At 46.1% G+C, this 26,564-nt stretch overlaps 1 protein-coding gene across 2 annotated transcripts in view; it reads left to right on the top strand.

Moving 5' to 3' along the window:
- Nucleotides 1-9,632: 9,632 nt before the first annotated feature.
- AP3S1 (adaptor related protein complex 3 subunit sigma 1) overlaps nt 9,633-26,564 on the top strand; it is a 223,113-nt gene continuing 206,181 nt past the window's right edge. Inside the window, exon 1 of one of the 2 annotated variants that reach the window (XM_069625534.1) lies at nt 9,633-9,940. In XM_069625534.1, coding sequence (XP_069481635.1) covers nt 9,872-9,940 — 69 coding nt within the window. In that variant the 5' untranslated portion in view covers nt 9,633-9,871. The remainder of the gene's footprint in view (nt 9,941-26,564) is intronic. The other variant, XM_069625535.1, reaches the window with a different exon arrangement.

Consider the following 26,564-nt stretch of genomic DNA (forward strand, 5'->3'; position numbering starts at 1 on the left):
AAACAGCACCAATCGTAATCCTGGATGACCTCCATCCAGGATACAATGGATAAAGTTCAAAACAAAAGGACCACTTCTGTTTTAACAACAACTCTTCTTCTGCAGCATCTTGAATACAATTTGTCAGGATGCTTCTTCTAATGGAGTTGCTCTCTTCTTGGCAACTGCCTTCTGCAAATAAAAATGTGAACACAGGCCCCTCTGCCTCACAGTCTACTACTGCTTCAACGAGATTCAAAGGAAAATGTTCGGACAAAATGATAGACATCCACAGCTCTACTGCTTATGCTGCAAATGGATATTTTAAAAATATGTTAGGCAACTTTAAACAAGACTCTTCGACCTCTACCGGTTGGCAAGGCACTCTTCCTTCTCTGCTATAAGAAATGGCAGCCTTTTTGCCTCTCCTTTCTGTCTTGTAGCTACCACAAAAATCTGTCTTGGCTTCTAGACAGCTTCTTTCTCTCAGCTTCAACTGCCTCAGCTTCACAGATAATTGATTGATTCCTTTTAACCCTTTAAGTTCCATGGGTATTTCTCCCCAGTGCCAGAGCCTTTTTTGGTGATTTCGGTATGTGGCCATTCAATGGCTTGTAACTTTTTTGTTACATGAGATATGTCGGCCAAATGTGGCTCCTTTTTTTCCCACATGTAGGCGGTCGTAACGCCACCCAGGAATCCTAGGTTGCTGTAGGGGGGTGAGCAAAAATAAGCAAAAAGGGGGAAAATGTTGGGTTTTTTCAAAAAATGACAATAAAATGATGTACAAAGAAGCCTGTGGTTTTTTCCTTGTAAGTTCCCCAATTTCCTGGCTCTCAAGAACAGGTTGAGTGGAAATGGAAAAAAAAATATTTTTATGTGGTTATCAACCGTTTTGTGAGAGGTAGGCGATTTTGGCCATTTTTGCCAATTGGACATGCATGGACGGAATGGTAGAAAAGGGTAGGAAAGCCTAATTGGAGGATGGAAAGGCATATATTTCTGAAAAGTAGACAAAATTCCAAGTTTAGGAAGGGGTGATTTGCGTAGGTCAGGCAAACACTAGGTAGGGAAAATGCCATAGATTGGGGGAAAAGCGGGAAAATGACCGAAAAAAGGTATGTGTTGGACATGGTTGGCTTGGTACGGCAATGGCTTCTGTGAATTTTGAGAAAAGCAATGCTCCGCTACATTCCCCCGACTCTTGCAGTTAGGAAAGCACACATTTTTTGTAGTGTTTTACAAAACAAGCAAAACCACAAGCCAAACACTGAGCCATGGTACACAGGAGTTTTACGCTCACGGCCTGAACAGACGCACTTAGCATGTGTAAATCGGGAAAACCAATGTGGTGAGGAACGGCAAGCATACATTTTTTGAAAGAGCACAGGCAGACCTTTGCAAGGGTAGGTGACTTGTGCAGGTTACAAAAGTGTATGGTGCCTAAAGCAGCGACTAAATGTAGGGCACATTTGGGAAATGAAAGGGTTGTGTGACAAAGGGCACCAGCAAATGGGTCAAAACGTTATGAAAACCACACAAACACAACACATGGCCTACTGTCCCGCGTTCCCTCAGGTGTCCCGATGAAAACGGTACCTCACATGTGTGGGTGCACCTACTTGGCCGCCAAGGGGAAAGCATAAAACACAAGTAACCCCAAGTCTGTTTTCAGACCGGAATTTGAGACGCTCTGCCGACCGGCACAACATACAGATATGGGCCTCGGGTGTCCAAGCCACCAAGGAAAACAGGGAACCCCATGCATTTCCGAAAAGAGGACACCCGTGGGAATCCGCAGAGGTAGGATTTGCCCAAATCGCCCCAGAATTTATTACCCAGACACCCCCGCAAAGTCCAAAATGTGTGAAAATAATGCATTTTCGGCACATTTCCCTCGGCTCACCCATCGAAACACGCCCCCAACAACACATGGCCTACCGTCCTGCGTTCCCACAGGAGTCCCGATGAAAATGGTACCTCACATGTGTGGGTGCACTTACCTGACCGCCAAGGGGAAAGCCTAAAACACAAGTAACCCCAAATCTGTTTTCAGACCGGAATTTGAGACGCTCTGCCGACCGGCACAACATACAGATGTGGGCCTCGGGTGTCCAAGCCACCAAGGAAAACAGGGAACCCCATGCATTTCCGAAATGAGGACACCCGTGGGAATCCGCAGAGGTCTGATTTTCCCAAATCGCCCCAGAATGTATTACCTAGACACCCCCACAAAGTCCGAAATGTGGGAAAAAAACCGCATTTTCCGCACATTTCGCCCGGTTCACCCATCGAAACACGCCCCCAACAACACATGGCCTACCGTCCCGCGTTCCCACTGGTGTCCCGAGGAAAACAGTACCTCACATGTGTGGGTGCACCTACCTTGCCGCCAAGGGGAAAGCCTAAAACACAAGTAACCCCAAGTCTGTTTTCAGACCGGAATTTGAGACGCTCTGCCGACCGGCACAAGATACAGTTATGGGCCTCGGGTGTCCAAGCCACCAAGGAAAACAGGGAACCCCATGCATTTCCAAAAAGAGGACACCCGTGGGAATCCGCAGAGGTGTGATTTGCCCCAATCGCCCCAGGATTTATTACCCAGACACCCCTGCAAAGTCCGAAATGTGTGAAAAAAAACGCATTTTCTGCACATTTTGCTCGGCTCACCCATCGAAACACGCCCCCAACAACACATGGCCTACTGTCCCGCATTCCCACAGGTGTCCCGAGGAAAACGGTACCTCACATGTGTGGGTGCACCTACCTTGCCGCCAAGGGGAAAGCCTAAAACACAAGTAACCCAAAGTCTGTTTTCAGACCGGAATTTGAGACGCTCTGCCGACCGGCACAACATACAGTTATGGGCCTCGGGTGTCCAAGCCACCAAGGAAAACAGGGAACCCCATGCATTTCCAAAAAGAGGACACCCGTGGGAATCCGCAGAGGTATGATTTGCCCCAATCGCCCCAGAATTTATCACCCAAACACCCCTGCAAAGTCCGAAATGTGTGAAAAAAAACGCATTTTCTGCACATTTTGCTCGGCTCACCCATCGAAACACGCCCCCAACAACACATGGCCTACCGTCCTGCGTTCCCACAGGAGTCCCGATGAAAATGGTACCTCACATGTGTGGGTGCACCTACCTGGCCGCCAAGGAGAAAGCCTAAAACACAAGTAACCCCAAGTCTGTTTTCAGACCGGAATTTGAGACGCTATGCCGACCGGCACAACATACAGATATGGGCCTCGGGTGTCCAAGCCACCAAGGAAAACAGGGAACCCCATGCATTTCCGAAAAGAGGACACCCGTGGGAACCCGCAGAGGTATGATTTGCCCAAATCGCCCCAGAATGTATTACCCAGACACCCCCGCAAAGTCCGAAATGTGGTGAAAAAAATGCCTTTTCTGCACATTTCGCTCGGCTCACCCATCGAAACACGCCCCCAACAACACATGGCCTACCGTCCCGCGTTCCCACAGGTGTCCCGATGAAAACGGTACCTCACATGTGTGGGTGCACCTACCTGGGCGCGAAGGAATAAGGCTAAACCACTGCTATCCCCCAAAGGGTTTGGGGAGCCAACCTACAGATTTAGGCCTGGGGTGTTGCAGCCACCAAGAAAAACAGGGACCCCCATGCATTTCCGAAAAGGAGACACCCGTGGTAATGCGCAGAGGTATGATTTGTGCAAATCGCCCCAGAATTTATTACCCAGACACCCCTGCAAAGTCCGAAATGTGGGAAAATAAATGCATTTTCCGCACATTTCGCTCGGCTCACCCATCGAAACACACACCAACAACACATGGCCTACCGTCCTGTGTTCCCACAGGTGTCCCGATGAAAATGGTACCTCACATGTGTGGGTGCACCTACCTGGCTGCCAAGGGGAAAGCCTAAAACACAAGTAACCCCAAGCCTGTTTTCAGACCGGAATTTCAGACTCTCTGCCGACTGGCACAACATACAGATATGGGCCTTGGGTGTCCAAGCCACCAAGGAAAACAGGGAACCCCATCCATTTTCGAAAAGAGGACACCCGTGGGAATCCGCAGAGGTATGATTTGCGCACATCGCCCCAGAAATTATTACCCAGACACCACCGCAAAGTCCGAAATGTGGGAAAAAAATGCATTTTCCCCACATTTCGCTCGGCTCATCCATCGAAACATGCCCCCAACAACACATGGCCTACCGTCCCGCGTTCCCACAGGTGTCCCGATGAAAACGGTACCTCACATGTGTGGGTGCACCTACCGGGGGCGCAAAAGGAAAAGGGTAACCCACTGGTACCCCCAAGCCTTTCGCAACTGCCCATTTTGTTCAAGTGGGCAACCTACAGATTTGGGCTTAGGGCGTCGAAGCCAGGAAGGAAAACAGGGAACCCCATGCATTTCCCAAAAGAGGACACCTGTGGGAATCCACAGAGGTCTGCCTTGTGCAAATTGCCCCAGTTTTTTCAGCCACAATCCCCGACAAAGTGTGATATTTGGTGGGTAAAAGACACAATGTTCACTTTGTCTGGGGTTCTGGGTAATAAATTCTGGGCTGCTTCGCGCAAGTCAGACCTCTGCGCATTCCCACGGGTGTCCTCTTTTGGGAAATGCATGGGGTTCCCTGTTTTCCTTGCTGGCTTCGACACCCTAGGCCCAAATCTGTAGGTTGCCCACATAAACAAATTGTGCTGTGGCGAAAGGCTTGGGGTTACCAGCGGGTTACCCTTTCCTTTTGCGCCCCGGTAGGTGCACCCACACATGTGAGGTACATTTTTCGTCGGGACACCTGTGGGAACGTGAGAAGGTATGATATCTGTTGTTGGCGAAGTGTTTCGGTGAGTGGACACAGGGAAATATCTCTGGAATTGGCTGGAAATGCAGACAATTCTCAGACATTTCGCTCTGGCCACCCGAAACACACCGCCAACAACACATGGCCTACCTTCTCGCATTCCCACAGGTGTCCCGATGAAAACGGTACCTCACATGTGTGGGTGCACCTACCGGGGGCGCAAAAGGAAAAGGGTAACCCACTGGTAACCCCAAGCCTTTCTCCACTGCCCATTTTGTTCATGTGGGCAACCTACAGATTTGGGCCTAGGGTGTCGAAGCCAGCAAGGAAAACAGGGAACCCCATGCATTTCCCAAAAGAGGACACCCGTGGGAATCCACAGAGGTCTGCCTTGTGCAAATTCCCCCAGTTTTTATTAGCCACAATCCCCGATAAAGTGTGAAAGTGTGATATTTGGTGGGGAAAAACACAATGTTCAATTTGTCTGGGGTTCTGGGTAATAAATTCTGGGCCGCTTTGCGCAAGTCAGACCTCTGTGCATTCGCACGGGTGTCCTCTTTTGGGAAATGCATGGGGTTCCCTGTTTTCCTTTCTGGCTTCGACACCCTAGGCCCAAATCTGTAGGTTGCCCACATGAACAAATTGTGCTGTGGCGAAAGGCTTGGGGTTACCAGCGGTTTAACCTTTTCCTTTTGCGCCCCGGTAGGTGCACCCACACATGTGGGCTACCTTTTTCGTCGAGACACCTGTGGGAACGCAAGAAGGTATGATATCTGTTGTTGGCGACGTGTTTCGGTGAGTGGACACAAGGAAATGTCTTTGAAATTGGCTGGAAATGCAGACAATTCTCAGACATTTCGCTCTGGCCACCCACCCAAACACACAGCCAACAACACGTGGCCTACCTTCCTGCGTCCCCACACATGTCCCGATGAAAACGGTACCTCACATGTGTGGGTGCACCTACCGGGGGCGCAAAAGGAAAACGGTAACCCACTGGTAACCCCAAGCCTTTCGCCGCTGCCCATTTTGTTCCATGTGGGCAACCTACAGATTTGGGTTTAGGGTGTTGAAGCCAGCAAGGAAAACAGGGAACCCCATGCATTTTCCAAAAGAGGACACCCGTGGGAATCCACAGAGGTCTGCCTTGCACAGATTGCCCCAGTTTTTATTAGCCACAATCCCTGACAAAGTGTGATATTTGGTGGGGAAAAAACACAATGTTCACTTTGTCTGGGGTTCTGGGTAATAAATCCTGGGCCGCTTCGTGCAAGTCAGACCTCTGTGCATTCCCACGGGTGTCCTCTTTTGGGAAATGCATGGGGTTCCCTGTTTTCCTTGCTGGCTTCAACAACCTAGGCCCAAATCTGTAGGTTGCCCACATGAACAAATTGTGCTGTGGTGAAATGCTTGGGGTTTCTAGCGGGTTAGCCTTTTCCTTTTGCGCCCCCGGTAGGTGCACCCACACATGTGAGGTACCTTTTTTTGTCGGGACACCTGTGGGAATGCGAGAAGGTATGATCTCTGTTGTTGGCAATGTGTTTCGGTGAGTGGACACAGGGAAATGTCTCTGAAATTGGCTGGAAATGCAGACAATTCTCAGACATTTCGCTCTGGCCGCCAACCGAAACACACCGCCAACAACACGTGGCCTACCTTCCCGCATCCCCACACGTGTCCCGATGAAAACGGTACATCACATGTGTGGGTGCACCTACCGGGGGAGCAACAGGAAAAGGGTAACCCACTGGTAACCCCAAGCCTTTCGCCACTGCCCATTTTATTCATGTGGGCAACCTACAGATTTGGGCCTAGGGTGTCGAAGCCAGCAAGGAAAACAGGCAACCCCATGCATTTTCCAAAAGAGGACACCCGCGGGAATCCACAGAGGTCTGCCTTGCACAAATTGCCCCAGTTTTTACTAGCCACAATCCCAGACAAAGTGTGATATTTGGTGGGGAAAAACACAATGTTCACTTTGTCTGGGGTTCTGGGTAATAAATTCTGGCCCGCTTCGTGCAAGTCAGACCTCTGCGCATTCCCACGGGTGTCCTCTTTTGGGAAATGCATGGGGTTCCCTGTTTTCCTTGCTGGCTTCGACACCCTAGGCCCAAATCTGTAGGTTGCCCAAATGAACAAATTGTGCTGTGGCGAAAGGCTTGGGTTACCAGCGGGTTACCCTTTTCCTTTTGCGCCCCCGGTAAGTGCACCCACACATGTGAGGTACCTTTTTCGTCGGGACACCTGTGGGAATGCGAGAAGGTATGATATCTGTTGTTGGCGATGTGTTTCGGTGAGTGGACACAGGGAAATGTCTCTGAAATTGGCTGGAAATGCAGACAATTCTCAGAAATTTCGCTCTGGCCACCCACCGAAACACACCGCCAACAACACGTGGCCTACCTTCCCGCGTCCCCACATGTGTCCCGATGAAAACGGTACCTCACATGTGTGGGTGCACCTACCGGGGGCGCAACAGGAAAAGGGTAACCCACTGGTAACCTCAAGCCTTTCGCCACTGCCCATTTTATTCATGTGGGCAACCTACAGATTTGGGCCTAGGGTGTCGAAGCCAGCAAGGAAAACAGGCAACCCCATGCATTTTCCAAAAGAGGACACCACTGGGGTTCTGGGTAATAAATTCTGGGCCGCTTCGCTCAAGTCAGACCTCTGCGCATTCCCACGGGTGTCCTCTTTTTTTTTCAACAGAAATCCCAGCTGTTGTATGGCATAAAATAGGGCTGGACTTCATTGGCCCGTTGGATGGCATGTCGAGCGACAACAATTATGGGGTAGTCATGGTGGACTACCGCTCCAAGTGGGTGGAAGTTGAATTTGTGCTGGACATCACCATGGCTACAGTCATTGAAGTACTCAGATCTTCCAAAGAGAAGGACTGCCAAAGGAGATTGGAGTTCAATTATTCTCCAGAGACATGGAAAACTTTCTCAAGAAGCACAATATCCAGCAATTGAGTGCAAGCCTGTATCACCCACAAGCCAACGGACTGGCAGAAAGGGCGAACCGATTCGTCAAAGAAGCCCTACAACTGGCATGTGCAACAGGCGTGAATCCTTACAAGACAGCCAAAGAGGCCGTTGCAGCGCATCGCTTTATGCCAAATTCCATTACAGACGTGTCGCTGTTTCGCTGTTTCAGATGTTAAGAGGGAAAAGGGGTGCATCCACACTGGTACCACTGTGGCTCCACAATGTCAGACAAGACGACTATATCAACATGAATGGTATAGTATTTATACTACAGAGGAGCAAAGAGATCATGAAATCACAGAGCGACAAGCGCAGAGCAGCATATCGCACGGAGGTCAATGAAGGGGACTTGGTGAAGGTATGCTTGCCCCACAAAGACACCCTAACGGGCTCCAAGTACAGCCAAGCTATAGAAGTCACGCAAAAAGGCACCAACCACATCTAAACCAGTGACGTGAAAAGGTGGAACCTTGAAAGGGAGGCTATGTACAAGAAAAAGGCATTGACAGTCCACCCCTCTAGGGAATGGGAGATGGCAATGACCCCTGGGGATTAACCGACAGCCCTCAACAGCAAGAGATGGAGGTCACGGAAGAAGAAAACCAAAGTGAGAGCGTTCCCATTAGCCCCACACCCCAGGCGAGAGACCCACACGAGAAGCGACCCAAGCAGACGAAACCCTAAGCGACACATCTCGCATGAACACAAATTCTCCCAAGGGACCCAATGAGCAGAATCGACCCCAACGTGAAAGAAGAAAGCCAACCAAATTAACAGTCTATATCATGGACTAGGACTGAATGTTTCCAACAAAAGGAGATGTGTGAGGATCCAACACGCGAGATCTCGTGATACTATGCGTGGGAAGTGCGCAAGAGGCCGGAAACCCTGGCAGACGTGGAGCGAGGGAGCAGGAGGTAGGTTGTGCCTTGGCACTCCTCCTTAGAAGCTGGAAAAGAACTCCTGAACTGCAGCCTGCAGCACAAGCAGGTTCCCCTACTTGGAGAGCATAATTCTATGGCTGATAATAAACCTTGTGGGATCTCTAGTAAGTGGAGCTGCATTTCCATTTGCTGCATTCCCAGTGCAGTGACACTAACTTCATTGCTACAATTGGACTGAACAGTGAGTACCACTCCCTGAACTGAGAGTGCCTGTTTTCCCTGTGTTTATTCGAGGTGTCCAAATAAACACGTATACCCTCATCCAGTGTCCTGTGCTCATTGGGGCCACCACACTCATAAATACGCAATGGAAAGAGGAAAAGTAAGGTGGAGGGAATGCTTTGGTTTTTATGCTCTTCAATCACACGTATGTCATATGTCATACACTATGAGGCAGTACTAAGGTCATTAAGACTTACTTATTTGCTATTGCTGTTTCCTAAACCTTTTTCTTTTTAAACAGTTGTTTGTGTTTTTCTAAGATTGTCGCTTGTTATACCTTTTATTTAAAACATGTAGAACGTGCAGTTGAGGTCAGGCAGCGCTTCATACATTTAAAATAATACAATAATAAATTTGCTGCTCATTAATTAAATATTTTAATTTAGCAAACTGCCGTCGAGCGTCTTTAAAATTAATGATGTAAACAAGTATCTGACATGAATGGATACAACACCAGCACTCTCAACTTTGTATCATTGTTTCCAATGACCATTTGCTCAGAACTCCACTGCAAGTTGTCAACCGGATGAAGGGGAACATAGTCACGTCAGTGGCATAAATATGAGCCATGTACATTTTAGGGATTAAAGAATAGCCACGGTTTCTAAGGTCCTATTTCACCACATACTAATGGAGGATGTGCCTTGAACAGCCATGCAGCGCTTCGGAGCAATACCAACGGCAGAGTGCGCTATAGAAATATCAACAGCATAACATACGCCAATGACAGCGAGTTCAGAAAGGCAGCTGCGCTGGCTTTGAGGCACTTCCTGCTATGAGAAGCTAAGCCTGTTCCAATGGCGGCTGCGTGCGCATGCGCATGCGCGCTGGGGCTCACAGCCTGGAAGTCTAGTAGCCAGAGCAGAAGCACAGCCCCGGAGACCCCGGACCCGCTTCTCGCACCCGGCGCACCGCAGCCCAGCCCCGCGCCGGCCTCAGCATGATCAAAGCCATCCTCATCTTCAACAACCACGGCAAGCCGCGACTCTCCAAGTTCTACGAACACTATGTAAGTACTGATTTCCAGCGTCCTCCCGAAGCCTTCACATGACAAGAGCAGCAGCACGGATAGTCTGATACCATCGCCCCAAGGACGCTCCGGTACCTAACGAGCAACATCACGCGGGGAGGGGGGGCAGCAGCATGCCGAACGATATCGCATGAAAGGGAACACTGAAACAGCGGCGCTGAAGCAGCACCAGCACAAGTATTGCAGCATCACCCACAGAGAAGCATAGAGCTGTCACTGCACAATTGTAGCGGGTGCGTGCGCAGCTGTAATACACGCGAATGAAGGCATTGAACCAGCCAGACATTCATACGGAAAGACACAAGGGGTCGCAGTGTTGACAAAGCGCGCATTGGCGTCTCCGGAATCATTTTTTGGGGGGCGGGTGAGGGTCACATAGATTGACAGGTCAATGTCGGGTACCCCTTTTAATTGAAGATAGCAAAGTCCTTAATGACCCACCTATGCATTTGTGTGTAATATATAATCCCGGATTGTTGATGCTAACATTTTAAGCATTTCTTCTTAATGTGCATAACCAAATCTAGTTTTAATGCTTTATCTTTGATGTTATTTTTATTATAACAGCTGTTATTAAAGTGCTTAGAAGCATGAGGCTTGTGTCATGACGCATCGTATCAATTTGATAATAGGTGCTGGAAATGGACAAAAGTTACTGGGGATCTACCCCACCCCCTTCTGCTGGGGGGAGGGGATGTTGTCAGTGGCGTTGGTGTAGACTGAGAGTCAGAGCTAAATATCGAATAATATGGGTGCACTGAATATAGAATGCTGACTGCTTTGCATAAAAACGAAGTGCTATTTTGGGAAATAAAGCATCACCACCAATTTATCAGTAATTCAGTGTGCATTCCCTCTGAGTCTACAATGCACACTGGGTATGATACTCATTTCTTCTGTTTCAATAGTCACCATGACAGTAAAAAATGTGTGCGAAGCATGAACAATACAAATAAACAATTAGAATATATACAGCTTTGGACGGTTTTGTTTTAGTTTGGGCTGTTGAACAAAGACGGACTTTCAGATGTAGTCCTAAAGTCGTTGCATATCTCCCTCAGCTGCAGGGAGACACAGCGTTCAGTAGTCTAGGGCATCTGTGCTAGACAGCTTCCTCAAATTGGGTGGGTTGGGCCTCGGATCTACACAGAACGGCGGCCTGGCAAGACAATTTTTTCAGGAGAGCAGCTCTCTTTTTTTCCAGCCCAATTCCTATCATGATGCTGATGATGTATTTTGTATTGCGCAAGAACTGGAGGGGACAAAAGAGGGTGATGGGTTGATATTATACGTGTTTCTTTTTAACTGCATATGTGATTCAACCACATACTGTTGTGTGAGTGGATAACTCAGTGAGTTAAATTCACAAACTAAATCAGCTCTTTAGAGGGTTCGAAATTGAGATTTGATGAGCAGGAGCTAAAACCAGATCCTGGGTGTCAGCGTCACCCTGTTGGCAGGAGCTACCGTAGGGGAACCAGGAGGCGCCAGAGATGCTATTTTAACTTTATACATTTTGTATGAACCATTGGGTTTAAATGTGTATTAGATGTGCTCTAATTCTTGTTTATTAACATACTCAACTTAATGTCACATTTCCATGATTAGAAGGCACCATTTGGTCCTAGGAGCCAAAAGTAGCTTGTTGGTTTCAAGCTAACTAGGCTCTACTATGCTAGAAGCAGGAGCTAAATGGCTCGCAGCTCCCCTCAATTTCGAACACTGTTTTATCCTTGAGACATCAATAAATGGTCTACTATTGGTAGTAATAGCACACATTGTCACAGATTTTAGAAGCCAGAGGAATCGGGCAATAAGCCTGCCCTATATAGATGAACTTTACTCGCTACCGGTTACCCTTCAAATGTAGCACATTAGCCACTGAAAAAAAGCAAAAAACACGTGACATGAGGAAGCCTGCAAGTTCTGGCAGGGTGTAGTGAGGTAGACGTGACATAGTGCAGCCCACATTAACTGCAGTATGCACATAGTTCATCTGTCCAAAGTTGACAAAAAGGAACTCATTGCAATATGATGCTTATCACAGTTTCTGTATGCTGCATGTGACCAGAACCGTGCCTCCTGCTGCTCTCTACAAGGAGGGTGGCCTGGTATTCTGAAGGGGTGGGGGTAGTGCCTCCTCTGCCCACCCTAGACAACACTGATAGGACGGTCAGTATTACAAGAAGAGTATGCTACTGATGCAGATTAAACAGTCGTTTTGCAGCGCAGGTGGTTTTCTGTGGTGAATAATTAAAATCATGCATTGTGACGATAGGGAGAGAGAAAGAAATAATAAATCCTGCAGCAGTTCTAAGTTTCCCTGATAGACACTCGAAGCTGTGTAATGCAAAAAGGTCAACAACAAAGACCAACTCCACCGTTAGTACTGCACTACTGTGGATATTTTGTTTGGAACTAGTTGGCCTGTGCAGTCAAATGTAGCTTTTGGTTTCAAGTCAACCAGGCTCTCCTGGGCTATAACAAGGAGCTAAATAGCCCCCAGCTCACCTCAATTTCGAACCCTGTATTGTAAAGCCCTCTGCTGCTCTTAAACTAGGTTTGCGCCATAAGCTATACAAATAAAATCAAAAGTGCAATCGTATGTATTTGCATAAAAATGTAAGTGCTGCAGTAACTGAGTACCTGTTACGTCTGAGGTGACAACTACTTTGCATTACTGTATCTAATACCATACCAAGGTTTATCTTATCCCACATACTCTATAAACAGTGCAGCATAGGTGCAGAAAAAATCCCCACCTACTTCAATGCATAGTGCAATGCGCAAGTTGCAAAGAAGTTTTGAACATCAATATAATCGTCCGCAAGGTCGAGTACAATACAAATAGTACTCGCCCATCATAAAATATCCTTGCCATTGCGAGTGGGCTAGTGGATTTTGTGAGCACTGGCACCGTTTTGTATCACTTGCTCTTCATTAACATAATGCTGCTCAGGTCTTCAGTAAGTAGTACTTAAAACAGTTACACTGGCCCATCAATATGGTCATTTATCGTTTTTATTTATTTGCATTTGTAAAGAGCCAGAGGGCATCAGGGCACTGTTTCAGTCCGGTTACACTTATCTTATCAGACATGAGGTGTGTGACAGACAGACAAATAGCCTAATATGCCTACAGACCGTCAAAGTAGGAGTTGTAGCGCAGCAAGTCCATTATTGTTCTGATATGGTGTGGTTGCCTGGGGGGGCCACCTAAGCAAACAGCCAAGTCTTTAGGGCCTTATGTAAGGGCTGGTAGAAGGTTTCCTCTCTTAGGCTTGGAGGGTGGTCGTTCCACTGGGTTGCAGCTCCTGTGGGAAAGCTAGTCCCTCCTCTTAATCTTCTTTTTATTTTTGGTATGGCTCGATGGTGTGAGTGGGCGGCTCTTAGTGGTCTGGTGGATTTGGATCTCTCAATTTTCTGTGCTAGGTGTTGGGGGGGGGACGGGCTGAGTTGGAGAGGCACTTGTGCGTGAAGGAGCAGGTTTTGAAGATTATCCTTTCCCGAATGGGGAGCCAATGGACTTTTTTTCCTGGCGGCTGAGATATGGTCTCTTTTAAATGTTCAGGGCTGCTCGCAGGGCATTGTTTTGTATTACCTGTAGTTTGACAATGTTCTGTTTGTAGGTTCCTGCAAAGAGGACATTACAACAATCCAGTCTTGCTCCAATGATTGCTCCTGCGATGGTTAGACAGCTGGTCGGTGAGAGGAAGTGTCTAGCTGCATTGATCCGTTTTGTTGTGTATGTGGAGGAAGAGGCGATCACCTTTACCTGTTTCGTAAGTAAGAGTGTGAAATCCAAGTGGGCAACCAGTGTTTTTACTGAGGAGGAGGCAGGTATCTGGATTTCATCTATGGTAAAGGAGGAGCATTCAGCAGTTTCTTGAGCATAGCCAGGGATCCAACTAGCAAAATCTGTTTAATCGTCATTCAGGGATAAATGGTTCAAGGCCATCCAGGTCTGGAGGGTGGAGTAGATTTTGTTGAAGGTAAGGGAATCTTCGTGGGAGGAGGATTTGGATGTCGTCGGCGTGATTGGTATAGGAGATGCAAGGAGGTCAAAAAGGGGCTTGGTGAAGATATTGTAGAGTGAGGGAGAGACACATGATTAACAATCATTGCTTACCAGACCATGCCCTCAGCAGAACTAATATCCATCAAGCTACCATTATCACCATTCCGCACGATCACCATGCATCTCATTTACAGACCACCCCCCGGCCCTACTTCCACATTCAAACAGGATATCTCACTCCTCCTATCAACTAATATCAAGACTAAATTACAAGTCATCCTTATGGGCGACTTGAAGCTAGGCCTTCTAGACCACAAAGACCCTAAGACACTCACCATTGCAAATACTGTCACATAATTAGGATTCCTTCACCGCATAACTGAACCCAGTCATAACAAGGCAGAATCCTAGATTGGTTAGCTGAGGTTAACTGCGACATAAAGATCCTATCCAACACACCCTGGTCAGACCATCACCTAATCTCCTTCACCATCAAGGAAAGCAATCAGCCCAATCAACAGAACATCGCCCGACCAATGAGCACTAGAAACAAACGCAATATAACCATGGATAATCTTATACCCTTGCTACAGCCTATAATCCATTCCCCTCTGACACTCACTGACCCCACGGACATGGGCGACCTTTATAATCGGACACTACTCGACGCCATCCATAGCATAGCATTGCTTAAACGGCGTAAATCCAAGCCAGGTGCGCACCTTAACACTTGGTCACCCCACACCTCAGAGCCCTATGAAAACTAAAACGAAATGCAGAAGCCCACTGGAAAATTCTCCCCTCAGCAGCCAATCTCCCCGCAGCAGCCAAGAAGGATAACTATCTAACATCTCAACTATAAATCAGCTATTGTCCAGGCCAACAAAGACAATTACAGCGACCGTATCACCAAAGCAAAATGTAGTACCAAGGAACTCTTTAACATATTCAAAGAGCTAGAATCCCTGGCCACATCACCACACAACCCCAGCAAAAATATTTCTTGGTGCACCAACATCCAGAAGGCATCACAAGACAAAATCTCAATTCTCCAAAGTAAAATAGAATTAAAAAAAAACCTCCAATACAGCACTAATTTCCCTCCCCCTCACACCAGATAAGAATAAACACAACCAGTTTAGTTTCTCCCCCCTCACCATCAAAGAGGTCAAGGACATTATCTTAAAACTAAAACCTTCCAAATGCCAGGGCGATATCTGCCCTGCCCCTATTATCAAGGAGGCAGCTAATGAACTCGCCCCTTTTATCACGTCACTTATCAGTGCATCATTCCACTCCAGCATTTTACCCAACAATCTAAAGGATGCCTGGGCACTCCCGCTACTAAAAGAACCAAAGCTAGACCCAAATAACCCCTCAAACTATAGACCCATTACCACAGTACCCTTTCTTCTAAAATGTTTTGATCGAGCAGCATATCTGCAAATTCAACTACACCTAGAATCAAACAACCTTCTTGATCTCAGATAATCATGGTTCAGACCCAGACACAGGGCTGAAATAGCTCTGATAGATCTTAAGACTCAAATCCAAAGACTTAAAGACAAAGACAAACTTTCTCTACTCCTCCTGTTAGACCTGTCGGCAGAGTTCGATCTAGTAAACCTATCATGTGTGGAACCCCCTCCGCCCTCCCACCCCCAAGGATCATGTGGGTCCCCTAAACTATATAAAGTGTTCACAAAGCCTCTATTTTATGACCGTGACTATTTGGGTGTCACCTATACCAACTACGCAGATGACGCCTAAATACTCATCCCCATCACTGGAGACTATGCTATAGACAGTAAATCAGTGAACAACATGTACATCATTATACAATCTTGGATAGTCAAGCATGGACTCTGTCTTAATGATGACAAGACAGGGTTGCTCCTTCTAGGAACCCTAGCAAACCTTAATAAACTAGATGCACATTCACCTCCTTCAACATTGACGGCAATATAATCAAAATATCTAAGGATGTAAAAACCTTAGGCGTCTACTTCGGCTTGGCTCTTACCTTAACCCGACAAACCAACGCAATTGCCTCCTCCTCAGACTACACATATAAACTAATCACTGCCTGCAGACAATTCATACTGCAATGCATCGTATTTAGGAACTACTCAACGGAACCTAGATAAAATGAAAGTCATACAAAATAATGCCATCAGGTCGGCACTAAACATACTGAGATCACATCTCTGAAACCAAATGTAACCTAAACTGGCTATCTGTCAAGCAAAGAATCACACTGAAAACATTGTCACTCGCACACAAATGCCTTGCAAACATGGCACCCAAATATCTGTCCAATAGTCTCTCGCGCAACACAACTACCCACCCCACTAGATCTGCCGAGACACACTTCCTCAAAATCCCCAGGTTCAATACACAAAGAGCAGGTCAGCTTCTCGGTACTGGCTTCCAAAAACTGAAATGCTCTGCCATTATCAATAAGATCTGAACCATCTTACCATTTGTTCAGAAAGAATGTAAAGATGTGGCTGCACTTACAAGAAAGTAGCAGCTCCCTGTGACCTCGCCTACCCCCAAACTGACTTTACCTGTATCATATCTATTTTATTCATAGCTGCACACCCAACGGAACCTTTTATAAATATGTAATGATGTAATTCAAACCCTTCCATGCCTCTGCATGCAACAACATTTGTACAATCATGCAAACTGTAAGATAAGTGTTCATATATGTAAGACATGCGCCCAGATGCCTCTGGGCTTGGTGCGCTCTACAAATAAACAAGCTGAACTAAACATGATCCTTGGACTAAGCCGCAAGGCATGGAGATGGGTGAAGCGCTGGAAGTGTTTTTGAAGACTCCCGTGGACCTATTTTCAAGGAAGCAGGCTATCCACAAGGTGGCTTTGTGGGAGAAGTTGGTGGAAGCTGTGAGGTGGTGGCATAACATGTTGTGGTCTACCAGGTCAAATGCGTCAGAAAGGTTCAGGAGGAGGAGGAGGAGGAGAGCGGGCTTGCCCTCGTCTTTAAACGCAAGTTGCATTTTTATTTTTTCATTTAGATTTTTATTGGCATTTTTTTCAAACAAATACACTTTTCCCAACTCTTCCCCCCCCCCTCCTCCCAGTCACCCTCCACTGAAGATCTCTGTTTCTCCGATGATGAATCGTCCAAAGTCCCTGTAATCCATATTCCTTTTCCTCCTCTGCATTTCTGTCCCTTGCCCTCTTCCCTTCACCCTGGTTGAACCCTTGTGTTAAATCAATCCCAGGAGTTTAATCTCCCTTGGGCACCACGCGCCTCTAGAGTCCTTCTGTAAGAATGTTATCACTAAGTCCCTATCTGCGACAAAACCCCCATAGTCGGCCTGAAGGGAGTAAGACGCCCACTCCAATGCTGCGAAGTTTGAGACATTTCCCACCCATTTGTGTTCTGTCAGCAGATCTTTTTTCAATTTTGTGCGATCATCAATGCCCCTGCCATCATCAATATCACATACGTTTGCTGTGTTTTCAATGCCAAGTCCCCAAGTGGACCTCCTGCCCCCAAGATAGCCAAGCCTCTATTCAAGTTGGATTTTTAAGTCTAAAAGAGCTGACGGTGTGCCGTGACCCGGCCGAAAGCCAGATTGACACATTCCTAGAATGTGATTGGTTTCTAGATAGGACGATATTTGGATGTACGCTGCCTTGTTAAGGATCTTTACAGGGAATGGTACTGTTGTGATAGGTCTGTAGTTGTTGTGTGCAAGTGGGTCCAGGGACGTTTTTTGTTTTTTAGCAGTTGGAGTACCCGTGCTTCTTTAAACTGGCTGGGACCAGGCTGGATGAGAAGGAGGCGTTGATAAATCTTGTTATAAAAGGGACTATTGTTTCAGCGCACTCTTTGATTATTATAGCTGGGCATATATCCCCTTTGCATCTGTAGGGTTTGAGGTTTTTGAGAATGTTCGCAGCTTATACTTCAGATACTTCTCTGAAGTAGAAGGCTGGGGTGAGTGAGTTGTCAGATAAATTGGTGGGGTTAACTGCTGCACATTTCCTTTCAATTTTCTGCTGCAGGGAGATTATCTTTGCTAGCATAGCGTTCTGAATGCTAATACACAAAGTCTCGTCATTAGTGATGGTGCTTGGTGTCAGGGGTGGGGTCTCTAGTTCGCTGAGGATTATAGAAATAACTCATACTAGTTGTAGTTGGCCTTGGCTATCCATGAGTTGTAGATAGATGCCTTAGCGCTGATGATGGCCTGTTTGTATTCCTTAGCTAAGCTGGTAAACATAGTTTTGGTGAGGTGTGTGCGGTCTTTCTTCTAGATGTTTTCTGCTTGTCTTATTTTTTGGAACGAAAGGTCTGGGGTAAACAACCAGTTAATTTGACTTGTTTGGCCTTTCTAGGGAGGAGTGGTGCTACCAGGGTCACTGCTCTGGTTAGAGTGCTTGAGTAAAGGTCTGCTAGGATTGTTGGGTCAGATGAGAGCGAAGTGGGGTGATGGAATCATTAGAAATGTTCCTGGAACTTTGAGTGATAGACGCTGGTTGTCTGATGGTTGTGTCTGCAAGGGGTAAGTGAAGCATACGATGTGATGGTCTGACCAGGGGCAAGGGGCATTGGACGTGATGGTGATCTGACTGTTCAGGTCCGCTACCTTGTCCAAGGATCTTCCTTTGATCTGTTGTTGGATCTGTGACTCGGTGTATAAAGCTTATGCCTGTGAGGGCATTAACTACTGCGGTTGCTGTTATGTCCATCGGGTCGAGGAGGCCTATATTGAGATCTCCCAGGAGTATAACTCTGGAGGATGGTTTGATGTGTTCAGTGATCAAGTGGGTGATCTCTTCCTTGAAGGTGGTGGGGGGGCCCGGTTGCCTGTTAATGATGTATAGTGTGACAGTTGGTGAGGAGGATGCGAGTTTAGCTGACAGGACTTTGCAGTTGGCTTCCATTGAGCTGTTGCTGGGTCTGATTTTGTAAGCATTCTCTAAAAATGAGGGGGACGCCTCCGCCTCTGGCTTCACTTCTGTCACGCCGAAGTATGGCGAATGCCTCAGGGAGGGCTAGGGACATTGTTGGGCCTGAGGCTTGATGAAGCCATGTTTCTGAAATTGGGTTGGTGGTGATTAGGTCCTTTATGTCTAATGCATGTGCGAGGAGGGATTTGGCATTAATGAGGGCTACGGAGGAGGAGAGGGTTAGGATCAGTTGAGGAGGGAATGCTCCTGTCTGATGTAATTAAGGAACGGACCTCTTCGACCTTCTATGAATCATGCTGCTCAGGATTGCCTTTGTGCTGAACGGTAAGGTGCGACTATCGAGGCTGTTTGCTGGCTTGGTCAGATAGTGATTCTCATGGTGGGTGGCCAATGACTGCAGGTGTTGCTTTTTATGTGTGGTGGGTGTCCTAGGGGCCGTATCCTGAAGTTGAATTTCCTTTTGGGCAGATATTGCCCAGTGAGGGCTTGGTGTTGGTTAGAGCTTGTGGGAGAATGGTATGGGTTCTAGCTCTCAGATGGTGGTTCCTCATAGTGGTGGAGGCAGGACGGTAGAGCAGGCTTACTCTCAGTGGTCTCATAGCCAGTCTATTTTTCCTGAACGTTGTCGTTGCTGGGGTGGTGTGCATACCTTTCTTTTGCAAGTTGTTTGCAGGTAGTTTGAGTGGAGCTGCGCATGTGAGTGCCTGGCCAGGTGTGTGTGGTTAGATGGTGGATTGTAGGGTCAATGGTTATTGGGTTTGGGCTGTTCTGGGGATTTAGGTTTACCTTTGTATAGATTGTTGATGGAACCTGCCGGGATGATTGTAAAAGTAGGAACCCTCCTGTCCCCTGCACACTATCTCCAATCCACCAAAAAGGTGGTAATTAGACTTAGCTCATGTTTCATTCAAGTAAGTTAGCTGAATTCACTAGAAGCGGTTCACAGAAAATTAATTCACACAGAAAATGAATTCACAAATCGATATTCAGAAACACAGGATGTGTAAAAAATGACAAATATTTAATCACATATAAACAAGGGATGTGATCATGAGCAAAAACACATTTCACAAGTTCAAACTACTGTGACTTTACGCGTTTCGAGGGAGTTCCTCTTCATCAGAAGTCTATATTGAACTGTTGGTAGTTGATGGTCGGTAGTGGAGAAGGTAAAAAGGAAAAAAAGAGGGAAAAAAAGGGAACAAAGGCTCTAGATTAACGAGGGAATATTGACTCAAGTGGCTTTTTGACAATTCATTACACGTGATAATGTACCAATGTCCACATATGTCCAATAGTCATTAAAAGGCGAAATTTAGAATAGACCACAGTTCCCAAGACTAGTTTCAATTCTAGTTTTGATAGTTCTAAAACATATTTTGGTCTATACTCAAGCACATAAGGTGAGATCTAGAAAGAGAAAATTCAGTCTTTTACGTGAAAAGTAAGAACACGCCTTTCAAAAAACTCCCAAGCACACTGTCTGTTCTGTTCACTTTCAAGGATATGGCCATATTATAATCCAATGTAAAAAACGTAAGGCACTAAAATGCCCTAAATGCAGAGGGTGAGATCCCAAATGTAGTTATTCTGTTGCATCTGAATCATGTTTGCCCAATCACTTGACTACAAGTGCAAAGTGGAGAAAATATAGTCTAGTGTATATTTGATTAGTGCTTTAAGGCAAAAACTTCAATTGGATATTGGGCCCACATTACGAGCCAGCGTCAGATCTTTTAAGAGGATACACGATGATATATAGGTAGATTAACCTCTGTAACTAGCAATGCTCGTGTGTTTAAAATCGGGCAGAACCCGGAGATGGTGGTCAATCAAGACGCTGTTGCGGGCTCGTGACTCAAAAGTGTAGTCCTATTGAGATAAAAGGGAAGATGTGGCTACGGACTTATATGTATATTCATTGATACCTTTTAACGAGGTAGCCTCAAATCGTGGTTAGTTTTAGAAACGATTGTAATGTGAAAGCTATAGATGCCCATAGCAAAAGCCTGAAGAGAATCAAAATATGCAGTGGTGTGTATGATCAAACGTGTGTGCTAATAAATTGAAAAACACATACCTAAAACAGGGGACCTGCTAGGTAGGTGAGAACAATAATTACCTTTTTTACATTGGATTATAATATGGCCATATCCTTGAAAGTGAACAGTACAGACGGTGTGCTTGGGAGTTTTTTGAAAGGCTTATTCTTACTTTTCACGTAATACCCACTTTAAAAGACTGTACACTTTCTAGATCTCACCTTATGTGTTTTAATATACACCGAAATATGTTTTAGAACTATCAGAGCTAGAATTGAAACTAGTCTTTGGAACTATGGTGTATTCTAAATTTCTCATTTTAATGCCTGTTGGGCATATGTGGACATTGGTACATAATCACGTGTAATGAATTGTCAAAAAGCCACCTAAATCAATATTCCCTCGTTAATCTAGCCATTGTTATTTATTATTATTTTTTTTTTCCTTTTTACCTTCTCCACTACCAACAGTTCAATATAGGCTTCTGATGAAGAGGAACTCCCTCGAAACGCGTAGAGCCACAGTAGTTTGAACTTTTGAAATGTGTTTTTGCTCATGATCACATCCCTTGTCTATATGTGATTTAAAATGTCTTTTTATTTTTTTTTTTTATTTTTTTTTTTACACATCCGGGTTTTGTGAATTCATTTTCTGTGAATCGCTTCTAGTGAATTCAGCTAACTTACTTGAATGAAACATGAGTTAAGTCTAATTACCACCTTTTTGGTGGATTGGAGATAGTGTGCAGGGGACGGCAGGGTTCCTACTTTTGGAACCTCTTTCCCTTTCATGTGTATTGTGAGACCTTGTGCCAAGGTATTTTCTTTCCTCCCCTGCACCTTTTTAAAAATTGAAGCCAGCTTGCCTGGAGTTATTAACTATATTCAGCTTGCTATTATATATGGTGTGCACCTTCTATCATATCTTGTTAGCCACAACGATTGTCTCAAACTTGGTATAGGTGGGGGACTGGGGTCTGATTTCTGATGAACGCCACGTTCCGACATAGGTATGGGTTCCGCAAACGCCAGCGCCCTGATAGTTTTCACTGCGGGTGAGTTATTGTCATGCACTGATTTCACTCGGAAGTTTTTTCCCGGGCCTCAACTTGCTTACGTTTGTGACGGTTTGTGGCCTCTACAAAGGCGGCACCACAAGGGAGGAAAGGAGTCGAGCAAGTGGTGGGAGTGACAGGGGCAGAGTAATTGCACCATACTATTATACCTACCAAGGAAAGCGCCGGCAGAACAGTGCAGTACTTTAGGCTTACCTTTCTGGTAATGAGCAACAACGGGTAGGGCTTGGCTCAGGTAATTTCTTGCCAATTGCGGCAAGCAGCGGAGCCGCACAGGGAGTTCTTGTGGGCTTATAGTACGGCCTTCGAGGACGTCCGGTTCCAGCATCCATCTCAGAAGAGCCAATCCATTTGCAGCATGAAGGAGCCAATAAGCAGGCTCATCTGGTTTCAATGCAGCATAAACTAAATTAGGTATGCCAGCGGCAGCCATGTTATCAGGGGCTGCAGGTTCAATTAAATGTATGGCATCTGCGGTCTTCTGGGGGTTCAGGAGTCTGTGAGCAACTGAAGACGCAGCAGAGCTGCATAGTTCTTGTGGCCTTTATAGGACGGCCTTCAACGACGGAGGGCTCCACCATCCAGCTTGGATGAGCCAATCCATCTGCAGCGTTAATGGAGCCAATCAGCAGGCTCAACTGGTTTCAAGGTGGCAGAAACGAAATTGGGTATGCCGGCGATGGCCATCTGATCAGGGGCTGCAGCCTGCAGGTTCACTCATATGCATGTTATCTGTGGTCTTCTGGGTATGCAGAGTTCCGGGAGGCACTTTAATGTCATGGAGAGGGTCATATGTTTGTAATGTCATTTCTTTGAGCCCTTATAATTTTGGTTAAATAATGTAATTGATTCTAATACCAGTTTCCACTCTTGACATAATTGTGATCTCGGGTGACTGTCTTTCTGTCTTTCCCCCACCCCCCCCCCCCCCCAGACTCCCTGCTTCAGTTTATCTGGAAACGTATGACAGCTTAGAAATTAACTGCATATTTATATGAAATGCTATATTATGTTGCACCTATTGGCAAGGAGAGAAAAGAGAGACGTGTTGCTGAGTTACTACAACGTGTGGGTCCTAATATGAGCTTCCCCATTTGACTAAATCTGTGCGATTTTGGGCAAAAACTTTTGTGCTTCAGTTCCATTATCTGCCACTAAGTGACGCCAAGTTTAACCAAAAACTAGATTTATGAGAAAACGGGATGTGTACATCCATGTCAATGTGAAGTGTGGCAGGGTCTATTTACTTCCCCAATTACAAGCAAGAGGAACTTGTCCACGGGAAAATCCCTGCACTCAAAACGGAAGTCCATAAATGTGTCAAAACTCACTGTTCATTAAGAGATCTCATAACGGGGATTAAGATTTTGCCATTTCAAACTTTCCAAAGCTCTCTCGACTGGTTACAGGCTTATCAGAGTTTTAATTCAAAGCGACGTCACAAACAAATGATACATTGCAAAAACCTGAGTGGCATGGAATTGGTTAGTACAGTAGGCTAAAATCCATAGGGTTAGTAGTTTTTGTCTAAACGATATGTGGTAGCTCCTCCCGTGACCACCTCCTAAATCTTGCAAATACAGATATGTCAGGTTAGCGCATTACTATTGGGTCTTGCGTCAAAGTGTAAACTAACGTGAGGTGTGTAGGGATTTGTCAGTGAGGGTCTTCTCAGTCCTGGCGTTATGGAAGTTTACCAGCCCATGAGCAACAATTCAAGGTGGTGGGAACAGCCCCAAAGGTGCTGTCTGTACCCAACAAGGTTACCATCTCCGATCCTCTAGGCCTTGAGACAGAACATTTAGCTTTCAACGTGGTATTACTTTTGTATCATCTGTCTTCAGTTGGATGGGAACAGTGTTCTCTGTCTGGCTCAAATGAATAGGCTGTCTTTCAGTTTCAGATCACATGTGCAGGGACCACAAACTTAATTTTCCTGCTCTCATTTATGAGGATTTTTAGCTTTTACACATGCAGGTGTCCTATCTCTTCTGCAAATGTGAAACCTTCTCTCCCGCTGTGTCCTTGGCATGAATACACCAGCTGCACAAACAGTATGGTCTGTGCTTCTCTGCTAAATCAGCGAGTCATGCCTCTCTGTGTTCTCAAGCCTTCTCAGTGCTTTCTATTCACTTCAATAAGGCTGCGGCTTCCATTTTGATTTAGATGACCACTGATGTTAGTTGCGTTTAGCGTCAGCAAGCCGTTTATATGTGTTCTTGTGCAACCTGCAGTTGTTGCAACCTGCAGTTGTTGCACAGCTAAAGTGTTCATGTCCTCTATCTAAGTTGGTCATGAGCATGTGTTCTTCAGCTAAAGTGTACATGTCCTCTATCCAAGTTGGTCATGAGCATGTGTTCTTCATGTCTAGGAATAGTTTAATCTAATTGTCGTTTAATATAAGTGTTTGTGTAGCTTCATGCAGGGATCGAAATTACGTTTGGTTAATCAGGAGCAAAAATCAGCTCCTGGATATCCAGCATTAACCAGTGACCAGGAGCCACCACTGGGGAACAAGGAGCTAGTACATAGCGTTCTGCAAATCTAACTCCCACATATGATGCAAACATATTATTTTGGTCATTATTTATCACTCATTATGCTTTAAATGTTGTATAGATGTGTCCTAATGTTTATTTATAGATTGTCCCAAATGCACGGAGTAAAATTCACATGGGTGTGTTTGTTCAGCCTCAGTTGGCCTGGGTAGCCAAAAGTAGCTCCTGGTAGCTGTGAATGTCAGCTAACCGGGCTCTTCTAGGCTACAAGCAGGAGCTAAATAGCTCTCGGGTACCCTAAATTTCGAACCCTGGGGATGCATATTCATGTCTAACGCATCTGTCCTCGTCTCAGTCGTGATGTCACCAGCTCATGCATAGTCAGCCTAATTGCCCCATCAGCTGCAAACTATCTCTTCAACTACGTTATCAGCATAGGGTCTGGCTTATCTGAGTAAATAGCGTTTCTCACATCTGCCGTTCATCGGGGAGGAGGGAGCTAGGGACGATGTACACCTTTAATTTCTGTGTCATCGGGACGAGGTCGGGTCAGGTGCAACGAGGGCCACATTCATGTCTCCCTCTTTAAATGTTTTATCTGTCCATCTGGGTCCTTACCCTATCTGACCTCTATATCCTTCTTGGTAACTTACCCTACCTGACCTCCAGTCTAATGCCGGGTCCAGGATCATATTAAATTCACATTATTGTGAACCCCTTCGACCATTTCTCTACAAACGCTAATCTGAGAAAGTATATTTGGCCAGTTTTGGGGCATAGAGAACAACCAAAGTAATAAGCCATCACCCCAAAATACCCCTTAATCATGAGCAACCATCCTTCTAACGCCCTTCTAGTTTGATTCCCCTTCATCACCAGTGCTTTTGCCAGGATAATACCCACTCCACCCCACTTTCTTTTCCCCTTCTAAAGCCCAGAAGGTCTGTCCTATGACCCTACTAACCAATCGGAACTCTTTCCACAGTGCGTCTCCTCCAGAAACAGGATGCGCAGGTGCAGCTTCCTGAACTTCCTGAGGAGCAGAGAGCATTAATGTGGTGAAGTTAGTCCCTTTACGTTCACTGTCGCTACTTCGAAGTCACCCATTATTCCAGATTGCTTCGCCCAAATGTGTCAACCCTGTGCCTCCCAATAGCCTCATAGAACCTGTTCGAACACCCCATCTAGAAGAATAAACCCCTCCCTGATCCCTACCCAACAGAACATGAACAACACACACATTTTACTGTGCGTTTACGTATCTACAAACTATTGAGACGCCCAGACATTCCCGGGCTACTAAGGAAAATGGGTTGCTACCCCTCATGCTCACCTAATCATAAAACCTTAAATGCTCCATCACTTCTCCAGCATGGGGTCTGGCATGGATTCACATGCTCATGAATATTCCCCGTCGTCAGGCTGGGAATCCTCGTTAAAGAAAAAAAACAGTATCAGTTTCGTTTCTGATCTGTCTTTCGTAGTAGTAACCAATCACTGGTCTCTGCGTCATACTGACCACAGCCAATGACTGCCCTCTACCTAAGCCCCGCCTCTGGCAGCCATCTTCAGATTTTTACCGCACGTTCATGTGTTGGGATCCTCGTGCTATTGCTCTCGAGCGTTAGTGCTATTTTTTCACGTTTTTTCTCAAAAACTTCGTTTTTTCGGTCAAAAGAGCCTCAAGCTCTACCGACTCTCCATCCGATCAATGGGGACCCGTGTCGGATTCGTCTACGCCCCTCAAGGGTGAAGATTTCGTCGAGCTACGCTTTTGGAGGATTCCAGAAGTTTCTCAGGCCCATCTCGGTCATGGCCCAGGAGAAGGGAAGCTCGACGCCCGGAAAGCTGTTCAGGGTCTCCCTGGATGCCAGCTGCAGAATGTCTTTAAGGATGACGAACACTCCTTTTGTCTTTACTGCCTACATGAGGACAAGACGCACGTGGAGAAGGACTGCGTTTTGCGGCAACATGTCGGAGCGGACCATGAAGGACCGCCATCAACGTCTCGCCAACTG

This window comes from Ambystoma mexicanum, chromosome 6p (assembly GCF_040938575.1).
Source record: "Ambystoma mexicanum isolate Mex_15411 chromosome 6p, UKY_AmexF1_1, whole genome shotgun sequence".
NCBI classification, from domain to species: domain Eukaryota; kingdom Metazoa; phylum Chordata; class Amphibia; order Caudata; family Ambystomatidae; genus Ambystoma; species Ambystoma mexicanum.